This window comes from Lynx canadensis, chromosome E3 (assembly GCF_007474595.2).
Source record: "Lynx canadensis isolate LIC74 chromosome E3, mLynCan4.pri.v2, whole genome shotgun sequence".
Taxonomy (NCBI): Eukaryota; Metazoa; Chordata; class Mammalia; order Carnivora; family Felidae; genus Lynx; species Lynx canadensis.
In genome coordinates this window covers 10,599,821-10,624,945 of record NC_044318.1, presented here as the reverse complement: position 1 = coordinate 10,624,945, position 25,125 = coordinate 10,599,821, and the positions used below count along the sequence as shown (strand labels likewise).

Below are 25,125 nucleotides of genomic sequence, written 5' to 3'. Positions count from 1 at the left end.
CTGGTTGCCGCCTTTTGGCCACAGACCCCGGACCCAAGCGCACGGTGGCCTCACGTCACTCCACACGGAAGTCTCTCCTGTCGGCCAGGAGCTTCTCCAGGACACGGACTGGTTTGCTCACTGCCCTCTCCATCTGCAGTACTGAGCACCAGGCATGGCTCTTGGCAGACGAGGGGCCAGAGAGCCTCCTGCCCCACCCAACGCCCCCCATCTAGAATATCCCCACGATCTCATTGTGGCACCAAGGCCACCAGGCCCCAGCTCCTCCCATCTTCCTGGGTCCCATGTCCGCCCACTCCCCTCACTACTGGGGAACCGCGTGGACTCCACCCACTCTCATTACTGGGGAACCTCCCAGAACACGCCAAGCCTGCTTCTATCTCTGAGCCTTTGCACTTGCTGCTTCCGTCTGGATGCCCTCCATCCAGATACCTGCATGGCTCCTGTCAGCGTCTCCCCATCCCTTCCCAAAGTCCCTTATGCTCAAGTAAGAGGCCCTCTTACCCACTCTGGCACCTTCCCTACCCCTTTATTTTTGTGTGGTGATGACAATAATGTCTCTGGTGCCTGGTGACAGTATCTGGCATCCAGCAGGTACTTGGTAAGTGTGGACTGACCAGACTCTGCTGAACCTTTTGATGCATGTGCCGCTCCCTCCAAGGCTCCTTCGGCTCCTCTCCGGCTGCACAGTTAGGCACGGAGAAGCTAAGGAGTCGGCCTGAGCTCGCGGAGCTAGTGGGTGAGCGGTCTGGAGGTGGAACGCAGGCCCAGGTCACGGCTCGGTGTAGAGCCCACACCACAACCACTGAGCTGGGGCTCCAGTTCCCCGCAGCGGTGCCGCCAGAGTCCCCGCTAACATGCACTTCTGCTCCCGGAAGGGTAAGCCGTTCTCAACTGTCAGGTGACGGCCACGAACGAGAGCAGGGCCCCTAGGCTACCTGGAAGAGCAGACTCCTGGGGCCCCGATGGGGACGTCACCAGATGCAAACTGCATCTGCCCTTAGAGGGGTCCCAGGCTCTACTATCGCAGGGCTTCTGGGTTGCCTTGTGGGTGAGCTCTGGTCTACCTCTTGTCCAGCCTGCATTTCCCCATGGATCTGTTCTGCAGACCCAGGCGGTTCCCAGAGAGCCTCCTCCGACCCACCGCCCATCCCTTTCCCACCGCGTCTTCCCACGGCATGGAGCTGGCGTGAGCTCTAGAGGTGAGTACAGGGCAAACCCTCCAAGCTCACGGGCATGAAAAACTAGTGACTAGAACTCTCCGTTATGAGGTGACACCAGAGAGACCAGTGTCTTCACCTCAAGCCCGGGATGACAACCTATCTCAGCTCCTTGTCTCATGCAGCTGAGGCTCCCTGTGCTTTGGGGCAGGTGAGGGGTCACACGCTGGGCACCCGGGTCCTGGTCTCATGCTGCCCCCCATGTTTTGCACGTCCCTGGGAATGCCGGGTTTCCTTCTGAGCCTCAGCTTCCCATCACGTGCAAAGGGAGCGGACAGGTCCAGGACCCCCGCAGCCTCCTTCCCGTGCAGAGGGTAGAGACGTTACTCGCCAGCACCCAAAGGCGACAAGTGGTACCGGGAATCTGGACGGAGAAGGAGTGGTCAGGTCTCAGAGACAGGGAGCTCGCAGAGACTGCTGGACTGCTGAGCCTCTGCGCAGGTGGTAACGGACGACCTCCAAGGTGATCTCGCTTCCCAAATCCGTAGGAAACACCGGGAAGGCTGGAACTGAGAATCTGGACTTCCAGACCCAAACTGTTACCCTGGTGTCTGCACTCGTTCAACTGCCCTCAACCGCCTCCCCCTATTTGGTGAAGCACCTGGGTGTGGGGAAGGCAAAGGAACCATGAACCCTGCCTGTCCAATGAGTAACAGGGCTCCCACGACCTAAAAAACCATCTGCACAGCAGAAAGCACACAGAGTAACCAGCAAGCATAGTAATATCGAACACGAGGAGTACTTACTGCATGACGTGTTTTAAGTGGCTTTGTACCTAACTATAAAGCAGAGTTTCCTCAAAATGAGTTTCCGAGGTAGGTCCTACCATGAGCCCATCTCACAAACGAGGAATCAGAGTTGTGGGGGCAGAAGGGCCATGGCCCAAGCTCTGGGATCCGGTGAATCACACAGGTGGAGTGCGAACCAGGTCGTCTGACCCCGTCAAAAGCGCATGCTGACACCCCCGTGGAAAGGCCAAGGGGCTGCGGACAGCCGGACTGCCCCCCCACCCCCGTATCTGAATCAGGACTTTCCGCACGACGCGCAGGCAGATTTAAGACTCTGTCGGCGGCCCAAGGCTGTGTTCTGACAGTCTCGGGGTGAAATATTGCCTGTGGTGGCAAGAAAAGGGCAGACTCAAGAGGACTCTTGGACCCGGATCCTGTCCACGCTTCATTCAGGGAAAAGGCCACAGGCTTGGCACCCTCGCTCCTCCCCTTGGTCCCAGAGCCCCTCCTCCTCCTACTCACACCGCTGAGCGCGCTGTGTTGAGCCCCACGGGTGATGAGACCTAACTAAACGGGGGAGGCAGATCGGACCCCCGGGGCTGGCATACAGCAGGTACAGCACGGCGGCTGGCCATCAGCACTCACCCGCTATCGGTGGACTTCGCCGAACGTCAGAACAGAAAGCACACCCTGACCCCGCCTGCATCGAAGGCGTACCCACGCGAGACGCCGACTGCGCGTTCAGGAAACAAAGCAATTCGCTCTTTCGGAAAAGCAACAGAAAACCCACACAGGCCCGAGCTACGTGTACACCCTCCTCCCAGAAGCTTCTGAGAGCAACAGAAAGAGCAATACTTAGGTCACGGTTTACTGTGAGCTTCCTGTGTGCCACCCCTAGTTGAAGTGCCTCCTTGCATTATCTCACTGCAAGGGTTTTAGGAACTGGCTACTCACACCCCCATTTGGCAGATGAGGAAACTGAGGCTCTAAGAGATTAAGCGCCTTCTCTACAGTGAGGGGTTGGTGGGGGAACAGAGCTGGGCTCAGCTCACAGCCACGATACTCTCCTGCCTCTCGGCATCAATGGATTCCCAAGTGCAGGGGACCTACAGCTTTACTAAAGGCAGAAATCCAAAAGAAACTGGTCCTATGTTCGCACTCAGGGAACCAAATACCGTCATTCTACACACTCCCCCGGCCCCCGCTCCACACAGTGAGAAGTGGCTGTGGCTGGATGAATTCTCACCTTTGTATCAACAGAACCCCCATCTGTGGGAAGGGACGATTAGGTGCACAGGCTTCGCCGCTGCCTCTTTTGCTGGAGACGGGTTGGGTATGGCGGCCTGTCTCCCCCCTCCCCCGCCACCTGCCCAATCCCCGTGCCACACAGGAGCGGCATCTCTTACCCCCTCCACGGTGCCGGGCACAGGCTGGGCCCTCGGCAGGACACGACAAACGATCTCCTGGCAGGCCAGGAGCAGGCTCCGCTGCAGCTAAGCACGATTTTTCTCCGTCACTGACTTTGCAGCCGAGGGACAGTGCGGGCCCAGCAGCTGGGGACGGGGGAAAGGCTGGTTCGTGCATTTAATGGGAAGAACTCAGAAAGGAAAGAAGGGTGTTGCCCACAGACGAAAATCTCTTCCAGAACCACAAACTCGGCAGAACTGTGGGTGACACGAGCCACAGGACGGGCGACGGGGACGGGGCCAGCTGGGAAGGGGTACCACTCCTGTGATCCCGGAAACTTGGCCTGGCATAAACTCGGGCCCACTGTTGCCGGATCGCCGAGATTTTTACGTGAAACTTCAGATTGTAAAATGTTAAAAAATTATAAAAATATTTAAAGAGTAGGCAGAGCAAACAAAACACAAAGAGCACGCCACACAAAGCCACCGGTGTGAGACAGACGAGCCCGTCAGAGGCTCCTGAACTCAGGACGCTCTCCTCAAATTCACGACAGCCAGCCCCAGGACCTGGGATTCTTTCGGGAAAGTCGCATCATGTGCCCACCAGAGCCACTCAGAGGCGGGCTCAGCTCCTACCACTGTTTAGCCGAGTAATCGTGGCCAAGTCACTAGCTGTCCCTGGACCCCAGCTTCTCCAGCTGCACGACGCAGATATGGAGAACGCCAGACTCGGAGAATCGCCGCGTGACCGAGCGAGATCATGCTTGTAAAGCAGAAACTGGGGGTGCTCCCAGTACCCAGCGGACGCTCCACAGGCAATGAATTTCCTCTTTTAGAATGAAGCTCAACTCAGGTTCCCTCTGCCTCTACGTTTTTTTTCAGCGACCTGGCATTATTTGGTCAAATTAAATATAGTAGACTACGCACCAGACTGACTCCATCCTGAGATCTATCCTGGAAGAACGCTCACGCAGGACCACAGGGGTCACACCCAGCGGGATTCACTGCTGCCTGGTTCTGGAGTCAGGGGCCACTGGGTGGCCCCTCCAGGCCACAGGGGAAGTGAGACGTGGCTGACGCTCCCCCCAAGATACAATCACCATGTACAGGAGCAAAGTGTAGGCAGAGGCAGCCCTGTGAATGGAGCTGAGGCAGAGGGCTGAGTACGCCAAGTAAAGGAACAGAGACTCACGCGCAACACCCGTGAAGGCAAATAAAAAAACACAGCAACTGCAACACAGTCTAGAAGGAAACCAACATGTCTGCAGCCACAGCCAAACCCGCCGGAGCAGCCGCTGGCGGCAGGCAGGGAGGAGAACGGGAGGCGGACGGGCTAAGAGAGGAGAAACACAGAGCTGGGGGCCTCCGGGTGACCAGCGGGGTCAGGTTATTGGAGCCGTAGAACAGCATTCACTTGCTTTTTTTTGTACCCGAGGTAAGGAGGAAACAGAAAGGAGAGCGGCAGTATTTTCCTGGCCGCGCCCGTTTACGGCCAGGCCCTGCCTCCATCAGACCCCAAGTCCCCAGCGGGATCTGGGGTGCACGTGTGTTCCGCCCTGAAGAAGCTCCGAGTCTGACGACTGCAGACACGGAGACCGAGCCGTGACAGTCCAGCTGGACATTCGGAGTGCTCTCCCGTAGTTTATGTTCCAGCCTTGCCTGCGGGCCCCACGGGGCCCCGCTCTCCTCCTGTCCACAGTCCTCCATGCAGCCCTCGGGCAGAGATGGCACACAGAGCCGCTCCCTCGTGACAGACAGGCCGGTCCCCTCACGAGGCCCCAGACCATTTCACAGTCTGGTGGCTACAAGTGTGATGGTCGCACGGGGTCTGGTTTGGAGATTCTCAGAGGTTTTAAGAGCAGCGACAGCGGCATTATGGGGGACCATCTCTGCCTTAATTGCAGCCTCTATGATGACTATCAATTCTTAACTGCTCGTGCCACAGGCTGGGAGAGGCATAATGAAGGCAAAATCTCTCAATTCTCAGATCAGTTGGACGCTGACTCAAACGCCTAGAGATCATGGTGCAGACCAAAGAAAATACATCTGCAAGCCATCCAGAAACAACAGAAAAAAAAATCAATACGTCATCAAAAAGAGACCCCTGTAAGGCTGGTTCCATGGCCCCCACCCCACCGGCGGCCATCAAGCTGGGCTTTGAGAGGGGCTGGTTCCAGGCTTCTGCAGGCCGAGCGGCTTTCTGGAGAAAGGCTCCAGACACCCTGGGAAGGGTTGGGGCCTGGCTCACCCACCGCAGCAGGCCTGGGGCTGTAACAGGGCCCTTGACCGTAACTGCTATAGACTCAACACCCACCTGAGGCCAGGTGTTCAGAATATGGCATTGCGTTAACCCTCAAAAACACACTTCTGTGGTTGGGGGGGGGGGGGGAGGGTGTCTCTATTTTAGGGCACTGAGACAGAGAGAGGAATTAACTTGTCTATGCTCATGCTAGAATGGTCCTTCCAACTTCCAGGCCCAGCCACTCTTCTGTCCCACACCATCCCCTTTCTCCAGAGGGGAAGTTTCCAAAAATTCCATTCAGTCCACAAAGCCTGTGCATTGGGCTTGCTACCAAGCTGGGCACTGGAGGGGTGGGAGAGGTAGAGGGCAACAGCCTTACCTTTGAGGACATTTGAGTTTCATGCAAACCTGATCTGTGTTTCTCCACGATGCTTCTGATACCACATGGGGAGGGGTTTTTCCTCTTTTTTTTTTTTTTTTTCCCACACCAGCAATCAATTCTCCAGCTTTCCAGACACTAACTGGTTGTCTAATGATTCAACTCCCTTCTGACGCTAATGGCCTGAAGTCTGCATGGGACCACACGGGTTAAGGGCTCTGTCCCGAGTCTGCCTTCACTTCTGATGCCAATCCCAAGTCCCAGGCTCCCGTACTTCTGACCAACTGGCTACACATCAAGAATTCCCATAATTCATTCCTCGGGTTCAATAATTAGCCAAAATGGCTCACAGAACTCAGGAAACCAATTTACTTAACATCACCTGTTTATTATAAAGCATACAGCTCAAAAACAGCCAAATGGGAGAGAAGCATAAGGCAAGGTACTGATGAGGAGGAGAGGTGTGGACTGTCCCTGCGTCCCCTGGGGGCACCGCCCACTCAGGTCCTCAATGTGTTCACCCACGTGAAGATCTCCCAACCTCACAGTTTAGGATTTTTAGGGAGATTCCAGTGCATGGGCACAACTGATTAAATCACCGACCACTGGGGATTGACTTAATCTCCAGCCTTCTCCCTCCTCAGAGGTCAGGGGTCGGGGCTGAACGTTCTAACCCTCTAATCATGTCCTGGCCCTTCTGGAGGCCAGCCCCATTCCGCAGGCTTCTAGGGGTCCCAGCCACCACTCATCTCATTAGCCTCAGGAGATCCCCAGGGTCTTAGAAGCTCTTGGGTCAGGACCCAAGACTGAGTCCAACGCTGTATCAAAAGATTCTCCCCTCACCCCATCAGAAAATTCGAGGGATTTTAGGGGCTCTGTGCCAGGAACCAGGGACAAAGACTAAACATATATTTCTTATCGTATCACAATATCAAAAAAACCAAATGGGGAAGATAAAGCAGGAAGGATAAAGGGATTATTTTCGAGTTTTACTTGGGAGTTTTATTTACCTTGGACAAGGACCCTGGAGTTTTCTTTTAAGAAGTAAAAATAAAATCAGAGTCAGATATGGACTCAACCTAGCTAGTCAAGACACGCCCCAGCTGGAGGTCTTCGCTCCTTTCTCTGTAAGAGAGTGGCAGCTGTCATCGTGCCTGACTCAACCAACATGATGTGCCAAGCAGGTGGTAGGAGCTGGGGCACACCAGTGCATGAGACTGTAGCGTAGGAAGCTGGTACACACAAAATACCTCTCTGCTCTATACGCTCTGCAGGGAGTTTGGGGTCAGGAGAGCAGCTCTAGCCAATGGGCAGCAAGCAGAAGGGACATACACCGGCTGGTGGGGTCCGAGGTCAGGGATGCTGTGTCTCTCCCGTTTCTCTGTCGGGCATGCTGCAGAGACCTGGGGGCACTGCAGCCCCTTCCTCTGGCTTCTCTCAAACTTCCTCCAAAAGATGCTCCCCTCCAACCTCAAATAACCTAATGCCAAGACAGCCATTGCCAACCCCACTGCCAGAGGGGGCCACCGAGGCACAGACCTGCCTGAGAGCCAAGACTGAATGCAGGCTCCTCGGCCTCGTCCCTTGAAACCAAAGGGACTTCTGACGTTCAGGAGTCTTCTAAGGAGGTCCCTGCAGGGGCGCCTGGCTGGCTCAGTCGGTGGGGCGTGTGACTCTTGACCTCGGGGTACTGAGCTCGAGCCCCACGATGGGTGTAGAGATCACTTTACAAAAATCATTTCCAAGGAGGTTCCTGCAGAGTTCCCTAGAAGTGTCTTGGGTGGGGGCTTTAACTGGGAGTTGAGGGGAGGGTCTAATTCAACAAAGCAGCTCCCCTTCCTCTGTTTAAACTACTGGAGGTGGTGACAATAGCAGCCATTTACTGAGAGCTGATTGGGTGTGAGGCTCGGTGTTAACACAGTTTTTCCACTTGTTTAATCCTACCTTTGGTGGTGGACACTATTATTAAACCCATTTTACAGATCAGGAAATCGAGGAAAACCCATTTTACATTGAGGTGAAAACATCCTTTCAACGACAGGAACCGCAAGTCAAACCCGGGCCCCTCTGACTTCAGAATCCACGTATCTAACCATGCCCTCTGGTCCCGTGAGGGTGCCAATGCCAAAACTAAGGGAGTTAAAAATGAAACGGTGGTGCCCACACCACCTCTTACAGAAGAGGAACTGAAAGCCCAGCGTGGTTTATCCTCCCAATCCGCAGCCTGGAACTCCTTGCACGAGATCGCACTGAATACATCTCAGGTGCTGAGTCAGCGGATGTCCAAGGAGCCACTCTACGAAAAGAACTTTTACTGCAGTCAGCAAGCGAGTAGGTGATGCAAACCAACTTAGAAAAATTCAAGCTATTTAATGAAAAGAGGCAAACCTCAAAGCTGGGCCCAGTGATATTCCAAGTCTACTCAGGGCCCTTGTATAAACCACTTGCTGACCACAAATGTCAGACAACAAGGTCAACAAGGAACAAACTCAAAGTCTGGGGTTGAAAGTCGTTGCGGCAGCTAGCCCTACCCCAGCTAATTTGTGCGGAGAAATGGAGGAGGCAGAGGGCTCGATTCTACACTGGTCATTGCCCACACCTGGGACAACGGGGCCAAGTGTCACCTGCTCTGCGCAGTAAAGATTCTTCTCTGACTGCAAACAGCAGCTATCATCTACTGAGGGCTTGCTCTGTGCCATACGCTGTGCTCAACTCCGTGATTTGCCGGTAAAGAAACTGAGCTGGTGGTGGTTATACCACCCGGGTTGGAATCCCGACTCTGCCACTTACTGGATCTGTAGCCTTGGAAGAGGTGCTTGGTTTTATCATCTTTAAAAGAGGGATAACAACAGTAGCCGCAGTGCCTGCACAGAGTAAGTGCTCCGTCTGTGTTATTACCATCACTGTTATCACTTTGCCAGGGCATTTCTATCTCAAAATAACACGTGGGTTTAGTACAATCATCATCTCTACTAGCTGATGAGCGCATGAGACGTGGCGTTCACTATTTCACAGCTTTGTCAGACAAAAGAATGCAAAACTGAAGATTAGAAGGAACAGACATGTGTTGCATGAAGGAGAAGCTTCAGGAGCGGCACCCGAGGAAGGCGGAATGCGGTTTCAGTGAATGCACTGTTTGTTTGGGGGCGGAAGTGGGAGATGGTGTGGAATCAGCCTAGGCTGTCTGGGCAGGGAGATCCCACCTTCCCAGCTAAGCCTTCACTACCTCCATTCACTGACCAGAGTTGACATTCCCAAACCCACCCTACTTTAAATCCCTAATGTGCTGCCTTTGGTAAATAGAAGATTCCACAGTCTCACTTCTGTATCCTAAGATGCCACAGACCTCAGGGATTTCTCTTCATGTCTTCTTTTATGGAGGAAGCAAGTGGACAAGAGCCTTTTAAACCCTGGATCCAGTGTCTCCATATCCCTTTAGGTGCCTTTACTGAAGCCTCGATTTTAAGATATTAGGACTGACAGTTCCTTCTTTTTGCCTGCCCAGCAGCCATCCCCTCCATGCCACTGGTAAGAGCACTGTAACAATTCTCTCAAAGATCTCCTGCTCCCTATTCTCAGTCCACGTGGTGGGGGAGAGGCTGCCCCCCCACCCACTGCTGCCGCTCCCCATCTGCAGAAGCAGACATGACACCTGAATCAGGTCCAGCTACTGGAATGTTCCATACCCCTGGCCACAGAGATTGGCTCAAGAATGCACATATGAGCCAAGGAACCACAAAACTCAGACTCTAAAAACTACAAAACATTGCTGAATGACTTAAAGATGACCTAAATAAATGGAAAAACATCCCACCTTGTTATAAAAATCACATCCCTCAAATTGATCACAGATTCAATGTAATACCTTACCAAAATCTCAGTTGCTGTTTTTTTTTTAAACAGTCTTTATAAGCTTATCCTAAAATTCATAGGGAAATTTAAGGGACCCAGAGTAGCCAAGCTAATCTTGGAAAAAGAACGAAGGTGGAGGGCTCACTTCTCAACTCCAAACCTACTACAGAGGCTCTAGTCATTAAGACACGATGGTGCTGAGGTAAGGATAGAGATTTAGATCAATGGAAAATAACTTCACATCCAGAAATAAGCTCTCACATTCATGGCCAACAACTGATTTTCCACAAGAATGCCAGGACAATGCATTGGGGGAAAGAGTGGTCTTTTCAACAAACAGTCCTGTGACATGTGGATATCCACATGTAAAAGTAAACTTGGACCTCCTCCTTGATAACATACAGAAAATACCTCCAAATGAGTCCCAGAACTAAATCGAAACATTGAAACTGTAAAGCTGTTAGAAGAAAACAGGAATAAATTGTAGTGACCCTGTTTTAGGCAAAGCTTTCTTAATAGACATCAGAAAGCCTAAGGAACAAAAGAAAAAATACGTACATTAGATTTCATCAGTATTAATGAAACCTTAGGTTCTGCAAAGGACATCATCAAGAAAGGAGAAGACAACTCACAGAATGAGAAAAAAATATGTTTTTTTTGTTTTTTTTTAATTTTTTAACCTTTATTGATTTTTGAGACACAGAGAGAGAGAGAGAGCATGAATGGGGGAGGTTCAGAGAGAGAGGGAGACACAGAATCTGAAATAGGCTCCAGGCTCTGAGCTGTCAGCACAGAGCCCGACGCGCGGCTCGAACTCACGGACTGTGAGGTCATGACCTGAGCCGAAGTTGGACACTCAACCGACTGAGCTACCCAGGTGCCCCAATATTTGTTAATCATATACCTGATAAGGGACTTGTATCCAGAATAGACAAAAACCGCTTACAACTCAACAATAAAAAGACAACCCAATTTTAAAACGGGCAAAGGATCTGAATAGATATTTCCCCAAAGATATACACGTGGCCAATAAACACACAAAAAGATGTTCCATCAGTATCATTTGTCAATAGGGAAACACAAATGAAAACCACCACGTGACATCACTTCATACACACACACACACACACACACACACACACCACACAGTAACAACCAAAGATAAGAATGTGACAAACTTAGAATCCTCATACCTTGCTGATGGCAATATAAAATGGTGCAGCTACTTTGGAAAACAGAGTATTTCAAAATGCTTAATACAGGGTTACCACATGACCGTACTTCACTCCTACGTGGAATAAAATCAACAGAAGAACGAAATTAAAGGAAAAGAGAAGCGTGTGTCCACGCAGAAGAGTGCACACGAACGTCCATGTTAAAGACTCAATAACAGTCAAAACACGGAAACAACCTAAATGCCCATCAACAGACCACTGGATAAATATGTGGTCTACCTATATAATGGAATAGTACTTGGCAGTAAAAAGAAACACAGTTCTGATGCAACTGCAACATGGACAAAACAGTATGCTTTTGTGAGGTCACATAAGACGAGCGTATGAACCCATTTATATGAAATTTTCAGAACAGGTCAATCTGTAGATACAAAAAGTAGATTACGGCTGTTTAAAACAACAACAAGAGGGCACACAGCCCAGGCAGACCAGTGAAATCTACTCCTAGACTCTGCTGGAACCACCAGGAAAGGCAGTGCTTTCTTCCTGAGCTGCCGGTGGGGCGATAAAAACCTGAAACTGCCAGAGGCAGCTTGGAGAGAGCCTGTCTGAGAAAGCCCGCAGAGAGGAAAACAAAGGAGAATGGGAAGGAGAGAGAGATCAGGCTCTGACAAGATCACGTGGGCCCTGGAGCCAGCTATGCCTGAAGCTGCAATGCATTCCTGGTCTTTTCGATCACGTAAATCAAGTTCCTCCCAGGATTTCAGTGTGGGAGGATGTTAGCTCAGTTTCTCACTGAAACTGTGATTCCTCCTTGGCATCCTCCACTCACTGTTCAGGTCACCCCCCCCCCCCTTCACAGGACTTCCCACCCTGGAGCCCCCCTGCCCCATACTCCACCTTTCCCAGGGCACAGGCTTTTCTGAAAGTCCTCTCCCTCCTGCTGGCCGGGGCCTCCCATCCACCTCACAGAACCTCCTTTTCAGTCAGAGACACTTTCCCCACCTGCAACGCACCTGGAGCAGGGCTCTATAACTCAAATGCTTAAAAATAAATGCGAGCTGTGTTATTTCCAACAAGTTTTCCCACCCTATTAATTATTTATCTAGCACCTGCTTCACAAAAAAAGAACCTGGCAGAGAAGGAATAGGGAGAAGAGTCTGGAAAGAGCAAGGCAGCCAAGAACAGCAGAGGTGCCCTAGCTGGGAGTTACATGATGCGGGGGAGAGAGGGGTCCCAGGGAGGGTCACCAGCAGGGTTCTCTGTATGGCCTTTATGAAGCCTACCAGCTCCTAATCAGAACTGTGTTTTGTTTTGTGTTTTTTAAATGTTTTTATTTAGTTTTGAGACAGAGAGAGACAGAGCATGAGCAGGGGAGGGGCAGAGAGAGGGGGAGACACAGAATCCGAGGCAGCCTCCAGGCTCTGAGCTGTCATCACAGGGCCCGACACGGGGCTTGAACTCACGGAGTGAGATCATGACCTGAGCCGAAGTCGGACGCTCAACCAACTGAGCCACCCGGGCGCCCCCAGAACTGTTTTTAAATGCACGAAACAAGGTAACACGGGTTTAGACAGACAAGCACTTATAAAATGTTGATAAAGCAACACAAGAACTTCTTTGCTGAGGCCTTGGATAACAAGATGCAGGGGCAGGTCTTATCACCACTGTAACTTCAAGGTAGCAGTGAGCTTTGAGGATATTTGGGGCCATCTATGGCGACTGTCGTGTGATATGAAAACATGTAAGACTGATTTCTACCGCAGATAAAGCCACAGGTATTAGGGGTACTCTCACGGTTTGTGGCCCGAGTTCATGTTTTAATTAGATGTTAGGGAAAATAAAAGTGTGATTCTTGCCTGAGGATTTGTCCGAGGATAAATGCTCAGACCCTAGAATAAGAACTCGTGGGCTGAATCAGGCTGAGCCCCCAAGCAGGCCTCTCTGGAACGGTGCACTGCCCATGCGGGGAGGCGAGGCGTTCACGGGGAAGTGTGGCTGGGAGAGCCCTGTTACCACCAACTGTGGCTTCTGAGCACTTGGTGTGGCCCAGGCTGTGTTCTTGGCCTGTCCCCTGAACTTCCTCACTGAAGCCTCAAAACAGCCTCGAGCAGGAGCCGCCAGAATTCTGTGTAAATTATATTCACATAAGAGGGCACCGAGGCGCAGAGACATGGCAGGCTGATGTACTCTGGTGTCGGGATTCAAACCCAAATACCCTGACCCCAGGACCCATACCCTTCTCCACTGCCTCTCACTCCCTGCTCCCCCACCCTCACTAGCGTCCCAAAGAGGTAAAAGCCCAGAGGAGACAAAGAAAAGCTGAGTCGCACTCAATTTTGAGCTAGAGGCCTCTGTTCCAAGCCTTGCATATCTGTGTGGAACATGTGTTCTGCCTGGGTCAGAGGCAGTCCTGAGCCCAGAGACAAAGCCGACTCCGAGTGTGCGCCAAGAACACCTTTCCATTCCAGCAAGACGAAAGGCCACATGAGCCAGGCAGAGAGAGAGCGTGTGTCTGGCCCGACGTCCAGGGTGTAGCTGCATGCAGGCCTCCTTTTGCCTGGAACACACTTCCCAGGTTGTTTGCTGGCCAAACACCGCACAGCCTCTACATTTCAGTTTAAATGTCCCTACCTGGATTCCTTCACTACATCAGGTCTTCTGTGTTACGTACAGCTTCCTGCAGCGTTCCTGCATAGAAACTTGGCACCATTTGAAGGTTTATTTGATTAATGGTTGTCTCTGCTAAACCAGAAGTTCCAAGAGGGCAGGACCCATATCTGTCTTCCCCACCATCTTAAACACAACTGTGCAAACTGAATAAATATGGGTGGATATCATACAGGAAGAAAAGAAAAGAAAGCAACAAGACGCTAGGCCAGCTGGCTGCTGGGAGCTTCCTGTTCCAACCCGGGAGGCTGAGACTGGACACGGGCACATCCTGATGTACCAATTAAACACAGGGTGACTCTGCCCACTGACAGGTGTGGCTCAAAGCCTGATGACCCGATGACGTGAACAGCAATCTTCACCCCTTGAGGCGATTGAGGTGAGCAGGACAGGAAGGAGATGGTCAAGTGTGCTGCTCCAAGGGTCCAGGTATAAACACAGAAATAACATGGAACAGTGCTTCTTGAACTTCTGGGTACACACAACTCACCTGCATATTAACATGCAGATTCCAACTCAGTAGGACTGGGGTGGGGCCTGAGATTCTGCATTCCTAAAATACTCTCAGGGGAGACTGATGCAGCCCACCCGAAGACAAGATCTGTAAAAGCTTTCTTGGAGGTCCTAACTGATACTGTTAACCTCAAGCCAGATTACCAATTCGTACAAATATCCACCCCTGTGTTCTTTGTTCCTCTGCCTAAGAGCACAAGATGGAGAGCGAATGAGCCTGCGGAGATAATAAGCGGAGATAATCAGAGCTCCAGTCCTGCCTCTCTGAACACCTCACCATGCAATCCCAGGCAAGTCATTTCCACCTCCTGGGCCTCTGGTCCGCGTCCCCACTCATTGGTCTGCAGACTAGCTGTGCCAGCATTATCCAAGAATTTTTTTTAAATACAGACTCCAGGGCTTCACCCATAGAGTTTCTAGTTCACCACATCTGGGGTGTGGTCTGAGCATCTCCATTTGTTTAAACCCTATGACTCAGATCTGCATCCAGAGTGGGAAACCCTGAGACAAAAGGCAGCTGAGGTGGAACTGTCCGTGGTGCTGACCGGTGACTTGTAATGTGGCCTAAATACAGACTTAGGGGATCTGGGAGGAGATAATTTACCACATTGTTTGAGAATCCGGAAAAGATGCTGACATTTTTGCTCTGTTTAGGTACTGGCATTATTGGCATATCCATCAGTCACCTGTAGCACAGCAGTGAAGCCTAACCCATTGGAAAAGGGAAAACAGTTATGTCCAATTATTTCCAAAATCAATGCATCTGAGGCATCTGCAACGGTCCCCGAAGCCAGACTGAAAGGCTTGATTTACAGCTCTCCAGACTTGCTTGCACACTAATGGTATGATTGAGGGGGAAGGCCCCACATAGCAAAACCATTTCTTATTTGTTGCTCTAGTTTGAAGAATGCCTACACGAAATTCCAGTTCGTGTGTTCTATGGGGATTTCCTGCCATGGGAGGGAGAAGTGGGGGGGGGGGGAGATAAAAGGTGGAAATGAAGATTAAGCAGAATGCCAGGTCTTCCTGGCTAGCTCATTTTTCTAGCTTCCCACAAAGATTTATGCACCTGTCCAAAACACACTACAGATCCATTACCCAGCACAAAGAGCCACTTCCAGCGTCAAGCAGAAGGTCAGGAACAAATGATGGTTCAGTGCTAGCTGAAAACCCACCATCTCTCTATCTTTACCCTTGTCTTGCAGAAGGAGCTGAGTAATTTTACTTTGGTTGGCAGCAGTGAGGGGAAAAAAATATTATATATATATAATATATTATTTAATATATATTATATATAACATTATATATATACATATGTTATATGTATACAACAATATATAATTGTTGTAGCAAACAATGAGCCCTAAATGCAATAGACAGATAGATAAAATAGATAGATAAGTAGATAGATAAGCCCTAGATGCGACCAGGCCCTTATTTAGCTTCCTGCCATCTTATCAGTGGCTGGCACACAGTAGGTGTTCAAGAAGGAAGGAAGATTTCCTGAATGGAGATATGAGTGAACGATGTTCCTCTTGGTATGTTTGTAGCCCTCTGGGGATTTCTCTGGGCTGTTCTCTCCTACTGACGTTTATGCTGCTTTCCAAGTGAGCGTTTCTAAAAAATGCAAAACCATCTTTTAAAACTAAGTAATTTGCTTTCAGGGTAAAAATCCAAACTCCTCAGCTGAGCATGCAAGGTAACTGCTGCTGCCTAGCTCTTTGGAGTGGTCCCTTCACACGCCACACAGTGTAACGTACATCTGGTACATGTAGTACCCGCCATTTGCTCAGGAGGCATCATGGGCCTGAGGGGGTAGCTGCTCCATAAACTCTGCCCCCCAAACTGTGGTCTCCTTTGCCTGGAGTTCCCCATGTCACTCAACAGCTGGATCCTGTTCACCCTTCAAGGCTTAATTCAGGTACTACCTCCACCCTGAAGTTTCTCTGTGTCTCTCCTTTCCTTCTCCATCCACCCTCTTGGCCCCCACTCCCACCCCAGGCTGGCTCCTCTGGTTTCTCCTACTCAGCACCCGTGTCTTCTTCTCCTGGTGGCAGCACTATCATCTTCCCCTGGGCAATCAATGTTTCTCACTCTCAAACCATGGCTTTGGGATGGGACTGATTCCGCCCCTTGACCCAGGGCTCAGCACATGACCTGGCCCACCACAATCATTATTATTGGTGTTAAGACAGGCATAGGACTCAAGCTGAGCCAGTGAGCATTGGCACTGAGACTGGAACTATTGGGAAAGAGATTTACTCTTTCTGCCAGGGCTACCGCAGTAGTATGAAAGAAGTCAAGAGGTATGTGACCATTTCTGCTATGAAAGGGATGCCTGCCTGCCTGCCTGAGAACACAGCCAGCTCACAGAAAAAGGCAAGTAGAGAGAGAAAGAGACAGGGAGACAAGTAAGAAGCAAGAGAGTAAGTAAGCAAAGGCAAAAGCGAGTGGCTGAGCTAATTACATCATATGAGGTCATGGAACTCCTGGGTCCAGCCATTCCTGAAGTGAGACCTAAACTTCCCAGTTACACAAGACAATTAATCCTCTTTTTAGAGTAAAAATAGTTTGATTTTTACTGGTTTTTATAGTTGCAGTGGAAAGCATCGTAGATGATACACTCTTCCCTGTGCTCCCACAGAATCCTGATTTAATCTCCCCCAAAGCACCTACTGGGAGGTGATCTACCAATTGTCCCACTGGACTGTGACCTCCCAGAGGGCAAGAAACATTTCATTTGCCTCAGTAGCCCCAAGACTTCATGTATCATAAATACCCCAAAGGAATTTTTAAATTAAAAAACAAAAATTAAAGGTGGGGTGCCTGGGTGGCTCAGTCGGTTGAGCGTCTGATTTCGGCTCAGGTCATGATCTCACAGCTTGTGAGTTTGAGTCCCGCGCTGGGCTCTGGGCTGACAGCTCAGAGCTTGGAGCCTGATTCAGATTCTGTGTCTCCCTCTCTCTCTGCCCCTCTCTGCACCTGCTCTGTTTCTCTGTCTCTCTCTTTCTCTAAAAAAAAATTAATAAACATTAAAAAAAATTAAAAAAAATAAATTAAGGGTATGTCTAACTGGAAAGAAACATTTACCTGAAAGTTAATGAAGATTTCCATTTACTTCAGAATACTTTCATGGCCTTCCTGGCAAGAGCTCTGAGACTTCTCAGGTTCTTGACCATTGCTAGTATTCTCTACTCCCCCGAATGCTTGTTTTTCAGTTCTCCAAAGCTGGAGATCCTGGAGGTAACAAGTGGCAAGTCGAAGGTTGTGAGAAAGCACCCAGCCCAGAGCCCAACTACTGCTGCACCTTGCTCACCTGGACCTCAACCGAGGCTAAAGCCAGTGCTGCACCCCTATGCCTCCCCCGGGAGGGGCTGGAGCCCTGGGACATAAAAACTCCAACATGCACCCGAACTCAGCGATTTGTCATGCTTCTGTACCTCTGCTCACGCTTGCCCTCTGATGGGAACATCCTTCCCTGTCTTCTCTACTCATTCTTCAAAGCTCAGATGAAAAACCAACCCCTCCAGTGAGTCTACCCTCAAGTTGAAGGGTGACAAATTCAAAAGCTTTCAGGGACTAGGAAATGAGAGAAACAGGGCAGACTGGTGACCCTGGGCACACACGCTCCTTGTTAAGGGCCAGCCCCCAGTCAGCTTCTGCCAGCTGCTGCCACAAGGAAATCTGAGACCAAGAGAAAGACCAGTCTCTCCTTGCTGGGGCATGGGTGGGCTCCAAGCTGCAGACAGGGGCTTACTATTATCACTATCATTGTTACTGTCCTCACCATTCGGCACCTATCTCAGGTGGAATATGGTCTTGTGGATTGCCAGCTGACCACCTCTGAGCTGGGGCTTTTGCCCATGGAGTGAGTACAGGACCATCACACCACAGGTTATAGTCACCTCTGCATGTATCTGTCTTTTCCGTAGGACCCTGTCTCTGGGAAGACGCCACATCTCCAGGTCTGCTAATTTCGCTCTCCCAGTCCTCAGGGGCTCTACACTGACCCAAACCTGTTGGCACCAGGTACAGACATTCTGCCCCTGCCCCGGCAAGGGTCTCCCTGCTTACCCCCCATCAAGCCATCCTCCACATGGCAGCAATGTCTCCAAAACACAAATCAAATCTTGTCACTGCTCTGCTTAGAATCCTTCAAGGGCTCCCCCTCCACCTGCCATGTTTAAATGAGTAACTATAGCTGATGCTTCAAAGGGAAAAAACAAGGGGCCAGGAAAGCCCACTGTGGGGGGAGGGCAGGGCCGGGGGTCATTTATGCGGGACAGCTGGGAAACGGTTCTCTGAGGAGGCAGAGTTTAAGCTGAAGCCTGACAGATGAGAAAGACCCAGGGGACAGGTGGAGGATGCAATATTCTAGAAAGAGTTGTGTGAGCAAAGCCCCAGAGGCAAGAAAGAGCTAGAGGGTTCAAGATCTAAGAGGGCGACAGGCACAGTGGCAGGAGGGGAGGTAGGGATAATAATTCCTGGGCCCCCAGGATGCTGGCGGGATGAAATGAATGTGCAAAGCCCTTGTCGCCCCATGAGGCATGTAGTTAGCACTCAATAAATAGTCACTATTCTTAGGAAGATGGCAGTGATGATGTGAAGAAGGGTTTGTTTACTTCCTGCTGCGGAGAAGAAGGCTGCCCAGTTCATGAGGGAGAGCTAAAAGCCAGCATCAAGGGCTCCTTTATAATATGAAACGGTTCCATTTCCATGAGCTTATGAGGATCCGGGACTTAACTCAAAAAAGCTTCTAAACTCATTACAAAAAAGAACTTCACTTTCCCTCAGAAAGGGGAGGAGCTGAGAAATTAAACAATGAGAAAGTTCCAAGGGGGCGGCCAAGCTTAACCTAGTTGTAACTGGCAGGGAACAGCCGCTCCTTGAAGTGGCAGAGGAAATTGTGCCCAACAGTCGTGGATGGTCAAAGCTTTCGGGACCTCATCTGAGAGACAGGAGCCGGGAGTGGGTCTACTCTGGGTCCACATGAGAGAACACAATGCGGGGCCTAGTGTTCTCTCACGCAAATACCCGCCGATGTTGCCTTCCCCAATCGTGACACCACGCTGGCATCTTTCTGTGTGCAGGACGATGAGCGGTTGTTGCTCATGGAAAATCAGTCCAGCAAGGCAACATTTAATGTGCGCACTAAAGCGTTAGGGGGCAGGGGGCGCTGAGGAGGGAAGGGGAGACACATGGAAGGAGAGGCAGGCCAGCAAGAGGGGCTTCTTGGAGGAGGACGCAAGAGTCACATCTTTTTAAAGGCATGCATGGAGGCTGGCATCAGGAAAACAAAAGGAGATGCTAAAACCAGTCCGACAGAAACTCCAGTAGAGTAATACCCCCAAGGTACAAATAGGCAAGGAAGGGAAGGGGAAATCTGAATGGCCTGAACACATGAACAGATCGTCAACCTCTTCGGTGACCAGGCAAACGGGCATTACAACCACGAGGAGCTGACACTCTGTACACAGTGTGTTAGCAAAACATAAATCAGTTGTAAGTCTGATGATGCCGAGTGTCGCTGACATCGTGAAACAATGGGAGTCTGATGCCCCTGGCCGGGAGCGAACAACTGGTACCATCCCGTTGGAGACCAACCTGCCCACAGCGAGGAAAGGTGAAGGTAGGCAGGCGCTGCGAGTATGCAGCCGCTTTCATCGGTGCATACCCGGGAGAAACTGAACAGAAAACAACTGTGAACCGTCTAACTGCTCATCAAAGAGAGAAAAAATAAATACGATGGTGAATATTCATACAACAGAATGTCAGTAAGTACAGCAGCTAAAGTTCACGAATTAGAATGCTATGCGTCTGAACGCATCAACCTCAAAAAGGGAGTACTGGTGAAAAAGACAAGGTATGTATTTTTCATACAGGAAGGATACACAGACACTAAGGACACACAACAACTCCACCGAACCATTCCCTGTGGCAGGGGGAGGGTTCCGAGAGGATTCAGCTAGATCTGTAATGTTTAACTCCTAAACACTAATTTTATTAAATGAGGATGACGATACGTGTGTGTTCATGATATTTGGCTGTGCATTCTGGGACACATTTGAAATACCCAGTGTATTTGAAAATACATTTTTAAAAGCTTAGAAGCAAATTGGAGAAAACGTGAACAGCGGTTAAATCTAGGTGGTAGGATATGGGTGCCTGTTACCTTATTCTTTGCATTTCCCCCCTCTTTCTTTAAAAAATCACCACTGTGTGACCCCTTAGGGAAACTCTTCGGCCCTCTCTACTGATGTGGAGCATAAGCGTCCCGTGATCCAGCAACTCCTTTCCTGTGTGTGGACCCACAGAAACCAGCACTTAACCACCACAAGAAGACATACACAGAGGTGTTAATTACAGCAGTATGTGTAACTGAGCCAAACTGGAAGCCACCCAACATCCATCAAAGGAGAGGATAAACTGTGATAAATCCGTACAATGGAAGTCTACACGGTAATGAAAAAAAACCAGAACAATTGCTACCTGGAACAACACAGTTGACTGTCAACAGATGTAACGGTGACAGAGGCTAGACACAAAGGAGTCCGCGCCCTATGGTGCCATTTACATAAAGTCCTGTAATGGGCAAAACCCATCTATGGACTAGATAGGGGGATGGTGGCCACGCTGGCGGGGTGACAGAAGGAGGCTTGGAGTCCTGCCAATGATGTATTTCCCGGTGTCCGTGCTGTTCGTGCAGGTACGCTCATTTTGTGCAAATCTGTCATCTATACACGTTAAGACTGAAAGCATTTATAACTCAATTTTTAAAATAATTTTTAAAAAGAGGAGAAAGAAAACACATACCCCACCGTATCAAGGAGAAGAATGAAGAGGGGAGGGAGGAGAGCCAAGCCTGGTCAGGTCAGAGCACGAATTACAAGAGAATGGAAACCCAATTAGCGAGCCTCCGCTGAGACGTAGTTTTTTAAGCTAGCACTTGAGGGTTCAGGATGTGCTGGGCGGATCATCACAAGATCCCATGATGCAATACCCACAACCCACGTGACAGCCGAGACAGCTGCGTATCGTGGAGGCCGATGGCACGCAGAGGTCATGCAGCCAGTGCGTACCAGAGACTGCGTCTGAAGTGAGGCCGGTGAGATGCCAAAGCCCAAACTCTTAACCCCTGTACCGTACGCCTTCTAAAAACGCAAATGGTCGAGGGGAAGGACGCAACTTCCTCCATACACGAGGCATTCCGGACTCTCACAGACCAATGGGGGCGACTTGAGAAACTAAACATGTTTTTCTCCGGCTTGCTGAGGATGAACCAAGACTATAATACACAGTCCCCAAATGTTAATGGCAGTCCTGAGCTGGGAGGTAGCAATTATTCTCAATTATTCAAGAAGCGAGTAAGAGCTCACAAGTACTCTTCTACGTTGTGATTTTAATCAGCTGTCCAAAAATGTGAGGGAAAATAACAGATAGAACATGGGTTAAGTATATTCTGAAGGCCTTCAGAGCTAGGAGGAGGAGTAGGTAATGACCTACAAGTAATTTAACAGCCCCAGAAATATTTTGGACAACACTTCATGCCCAGCGGAGAATCAAGTGCCTTGGAATTCACGTCAGTTTCCAAACCAGTGGGTTCACCGCTGCTGCATCAGAGGCCTTGAGCTCGGCCTGAGATGGGCCAAGTCCAGGGAGGCGGCCCAGTCTGGCTGGTGACCTGGCAAGGCTGGACCCCAGATCTGTCACGGAGCTCTCATCTCTGTCACCAGGCGTGGACAATGCCAACATTCACGGTGCGGTGTTCACATCCAGCGGGCTGCTAAGGCCTGTGCATCCTTCATCCGAACGGTTACCAAAGACCTTGAAGTTAAGGGGAAGGAGGGAACAGGGGAGAAAGGGAACCAGTAACTGCACAACAATGGTCCGGCTCACCAGCTCTTACGTGGCTTGGGTTTTACGTTCCTCAAACACGTTTCACTCGGCACCTACCAAGGGCCACGCGCTGCGTCAAATGCCGCAAGACTGAGACCCAACAGGCCGGGTGCTGCTCTCATTCCATGGGGCTGGTGGAGAGAGAGAAGGGTGCATCAGGCAGCCATGAGGGAAGGAACCTGAGGTGGGGCAGCCAACACTCTGAGTCTGGGGAAGGCTTCCGGGATGGGGAGGCGCCTGCAAGGTCTGTGGCCCGAGATCACCGAGAAGGTCAGCCTGGATTTGACCTCTCCGCATGTTACACGCAGAAAACAGGCAGGATGCCAACAGAGCAGCAAATACACTTCTAGTTGCCGGCTCTGGACTTTTGGTTTATACACAGACCTTAAGTTTTTTTATTGGATTTTAATTTGATATTACAGAGAAGCACTCCCCAGGAACCCCCCCTTATTAAATACCTATGCATATGTGCATACGTATCCATATACACACTCCAAGCCTGAGGCTCCTCCGTGTCTCTCTCCCGAGACCGTTGCTCTGGCAAGATGGTTTTAGCAACTGCTCTCCTGGAAAATATCTTAAGAGGCTTTTGCTGTATTAAAGAGTAACGCAAATGTGTGATGTATAATGAGCCCAATGTCATTCTTCTTCTCGCTTAATGCATTAAGGACCGGGACTGTTTACACAGCGGTTGGCAGAGTGTCAAATGAGAAACAAACTGGAGTTTATAGCTTCGTTCAACTGGAGCTTCTTTTCTCCCGCCAGTTTGCATGGTCTTTGGGACGGGCGTGTGACTCAATTCCGATGGGGGCCACAGGACCCCGGGCAGGACGCTTACAGCCTGAGCCCAGCTTCCTCACCTCTGAGACATCTTGCATGGGACTCGACAAGAAGGACACAGGGAAGGACTGGAGACACAGCCCCCACCATGCCCATGCCTGGCACGCCATGGCTGGTATTACGACACACAGAAACACAGGCTGTGAGGGTTCTGGAAGGACCACCTGTGTCAGGCTCACCCACTGCAAACTCTGCCATGAGGACGTGCTCCTGTGTCAGCTTCTTCGGCCTCACCGCCAGCCTCTGCACCCCTTTAGCAACACGTACACAGCACTGACCCTGTGTGGACGCTGTTGTGAGTATTTTAGCAATTTTACCACCGTAAGTCCTTATGACAACACTAGAGAGAAGCGGTATGTAGACGAGAAACTGAGGCAGGGACGGATCAAGTACCTCGCCCAATGCCATCCATCTAGTGAAGCAGTAGGAGCCTTTTCCTTTCTGTGTCTGATTGTCACAGTTGGCAAAGTCCTGTTGAATGAATAAATGGACAAATGGACGAACGACCATCCCTCCAGACGCTTCGGTTTGCGAGGAAAGCTTATACAAGCTTCTATCAACTGTGAGGGCGGCAGTTTCTAGTTGTACCAATGGCTCCTGAGTCAGACAGGGCAGGGTGTGGAGCCACAGAGGGAGAGGCAGATTTCCACCTCGGCGGGGTTGAGGGAGTGACTTCTAGGAGTCAATGTCAATCTACATTCATCCACCCTCCATGGAGCTCTGTGGATCCCTGTGTGCCAGGGGCTCTGGAGACCATCTGCCTGGAGCCGCTTATCACCTTAAGTGGCCAGCTCAGCGAGATGGCCCTGGTTAAGTCACTTTACCTCCCCGTGCCTCCCCCTCCCCATGTGTAAATACCTATACCTCAGGCAAGGAAAGAGAGCTGTGAGGTAGGCAGAAAAACGTCCCCCTACCCCCTGCCAAATTTCCCCGCCCCGATCGCTGTGAATGTGCTATCTTACATGGCAAAGGGGTCTCTGCAGAGGGGACTAAGGTGATAAAGAGGTCACAAATTCAGATGGGGAGATTATCCTGAGTTATCTGGGTATGCCCAATCTGATCACGCTCCTTCAAAGCAGAGAACCTTTCCTGACTGTAGTCAAAAATGTTACTACACAAGAATGGGCGTAGAGATGGGGCACCGAAGATGGAGGGAGACCCCAGGGATCTGGGAAGCCTCCAGAAGCTGGAAAAGGCAAGGAAAGGGATTCTCCTCTAGAGCCTTGAGAAAGAGACGCAACCCTTGCTGACACCGTGATTTCAACCCACTAATGCCCAATGTCTATTTCGGACCTCCTCAACTCAAAGGTACATTCAATACATGTGTACTGTTTAAAGCCACTAGATTTGGGGTGACTTCTTACAGCAGCAATATGAAGCTAATACGGGGCACAAAGAAGGAAAGAATACCCATGAATTGAGCCCGCTTTCCCACTGGTAAGCTCTGTCGCCAGGATCCTGCTGGCCCGGCGCAGAAGGCAGCCCTGCTCACCGCCCCCCTCCAGATCGCCCCAGGGGCCCTGGTTCCCCTAGTTCGCAGGACTCTTCTACGAGGACCTATTTACTAGTCTTTCTCCCCACAAAGTCATGAACTTTGTGAGGGCAGAGACCTTACTTTGGACAACGTTTGTCCCCCTCACACCTAGCATGACAGCCCTACATTCCAGAAGCTTTTCTAAGTGGAAAATTCAACCACTTTCAACACTGTTCCAGGTACCCACTTGTTCCCACCGCTGAAAGTCCCTTCCACTGGGGGCTGGACACCCCCAGAGCTGCATTTAAATCTGCACCTCTCAGCTGCAAAGGGGCTTCCACGGCTCCGTGAGTGCCAGCTGGTTCCTCCGGCACACACTGGTCTATGTGTTTTTAATGAGGATTTTGACGCATAATTTGTCCAACAAGTTGAATTATCTGCGGCTCCGGGGAAAGCGATTTGCCCTGCCTTAATGCCAAATGAACTTTCAGAGACTGACTCCATTACCCTAGGAAGGAATGACAGCCTCTCAAATCTATTTCTTGCTGAGCAATAAGGCAGACGAGCAGTAGCGTCATCAGAAACGAGTCTTTTTCCTTAACCCCTCATGCTGGCCGAGTCTCCCTGGACAGGGAGGCTTGACGGCCAACTCACCTGGACCGTTGGAGAGCCACCTTTCCGCTCTGCAAAAGCTTGCTGGCCTCTGGCCCGTTCTGCAAAAGCACCTCCT

The 25,125-nt window shown here is 50.5% G+C and overlaps 1 protein-coding gene across 7 annotated transcripts in view; it reads right to left on the bottom strand.

The window, feature by feature from the left end:
* The window catches only part of SNX29 (sorting nexin 29), a 501,802-nt gene that overhangs the window by 51,992 nt on the left and 424,685 nt on the right, over positions 1 to 25,125 (bottom strand). For 3 of the 7 annotated variants that reach the window (XM_030300937.1, XM_030300940.1, XM_030300944.1), the window contains one exon: positions 21,574 to 23,200. The exons of 2 other annotated variants lie outside the window; for them this stretch is intronic. In XM_030300937.1, coding sequence (XP_030156797.1) covers positions 22,916 to 23,200 — 285 coding nt within the window. In that variant the 3' untranslated portion in view covers positions 21,574 to 22,915. Of the gene's footprint in view, positions 1 to 21,573; positions 23,201 to 25,125 lie in introns of those variants that run through there. 2 more of the 7 variants (XR_003965611.1, XR_003965609.1) reach the window with 2 other exon arrangements.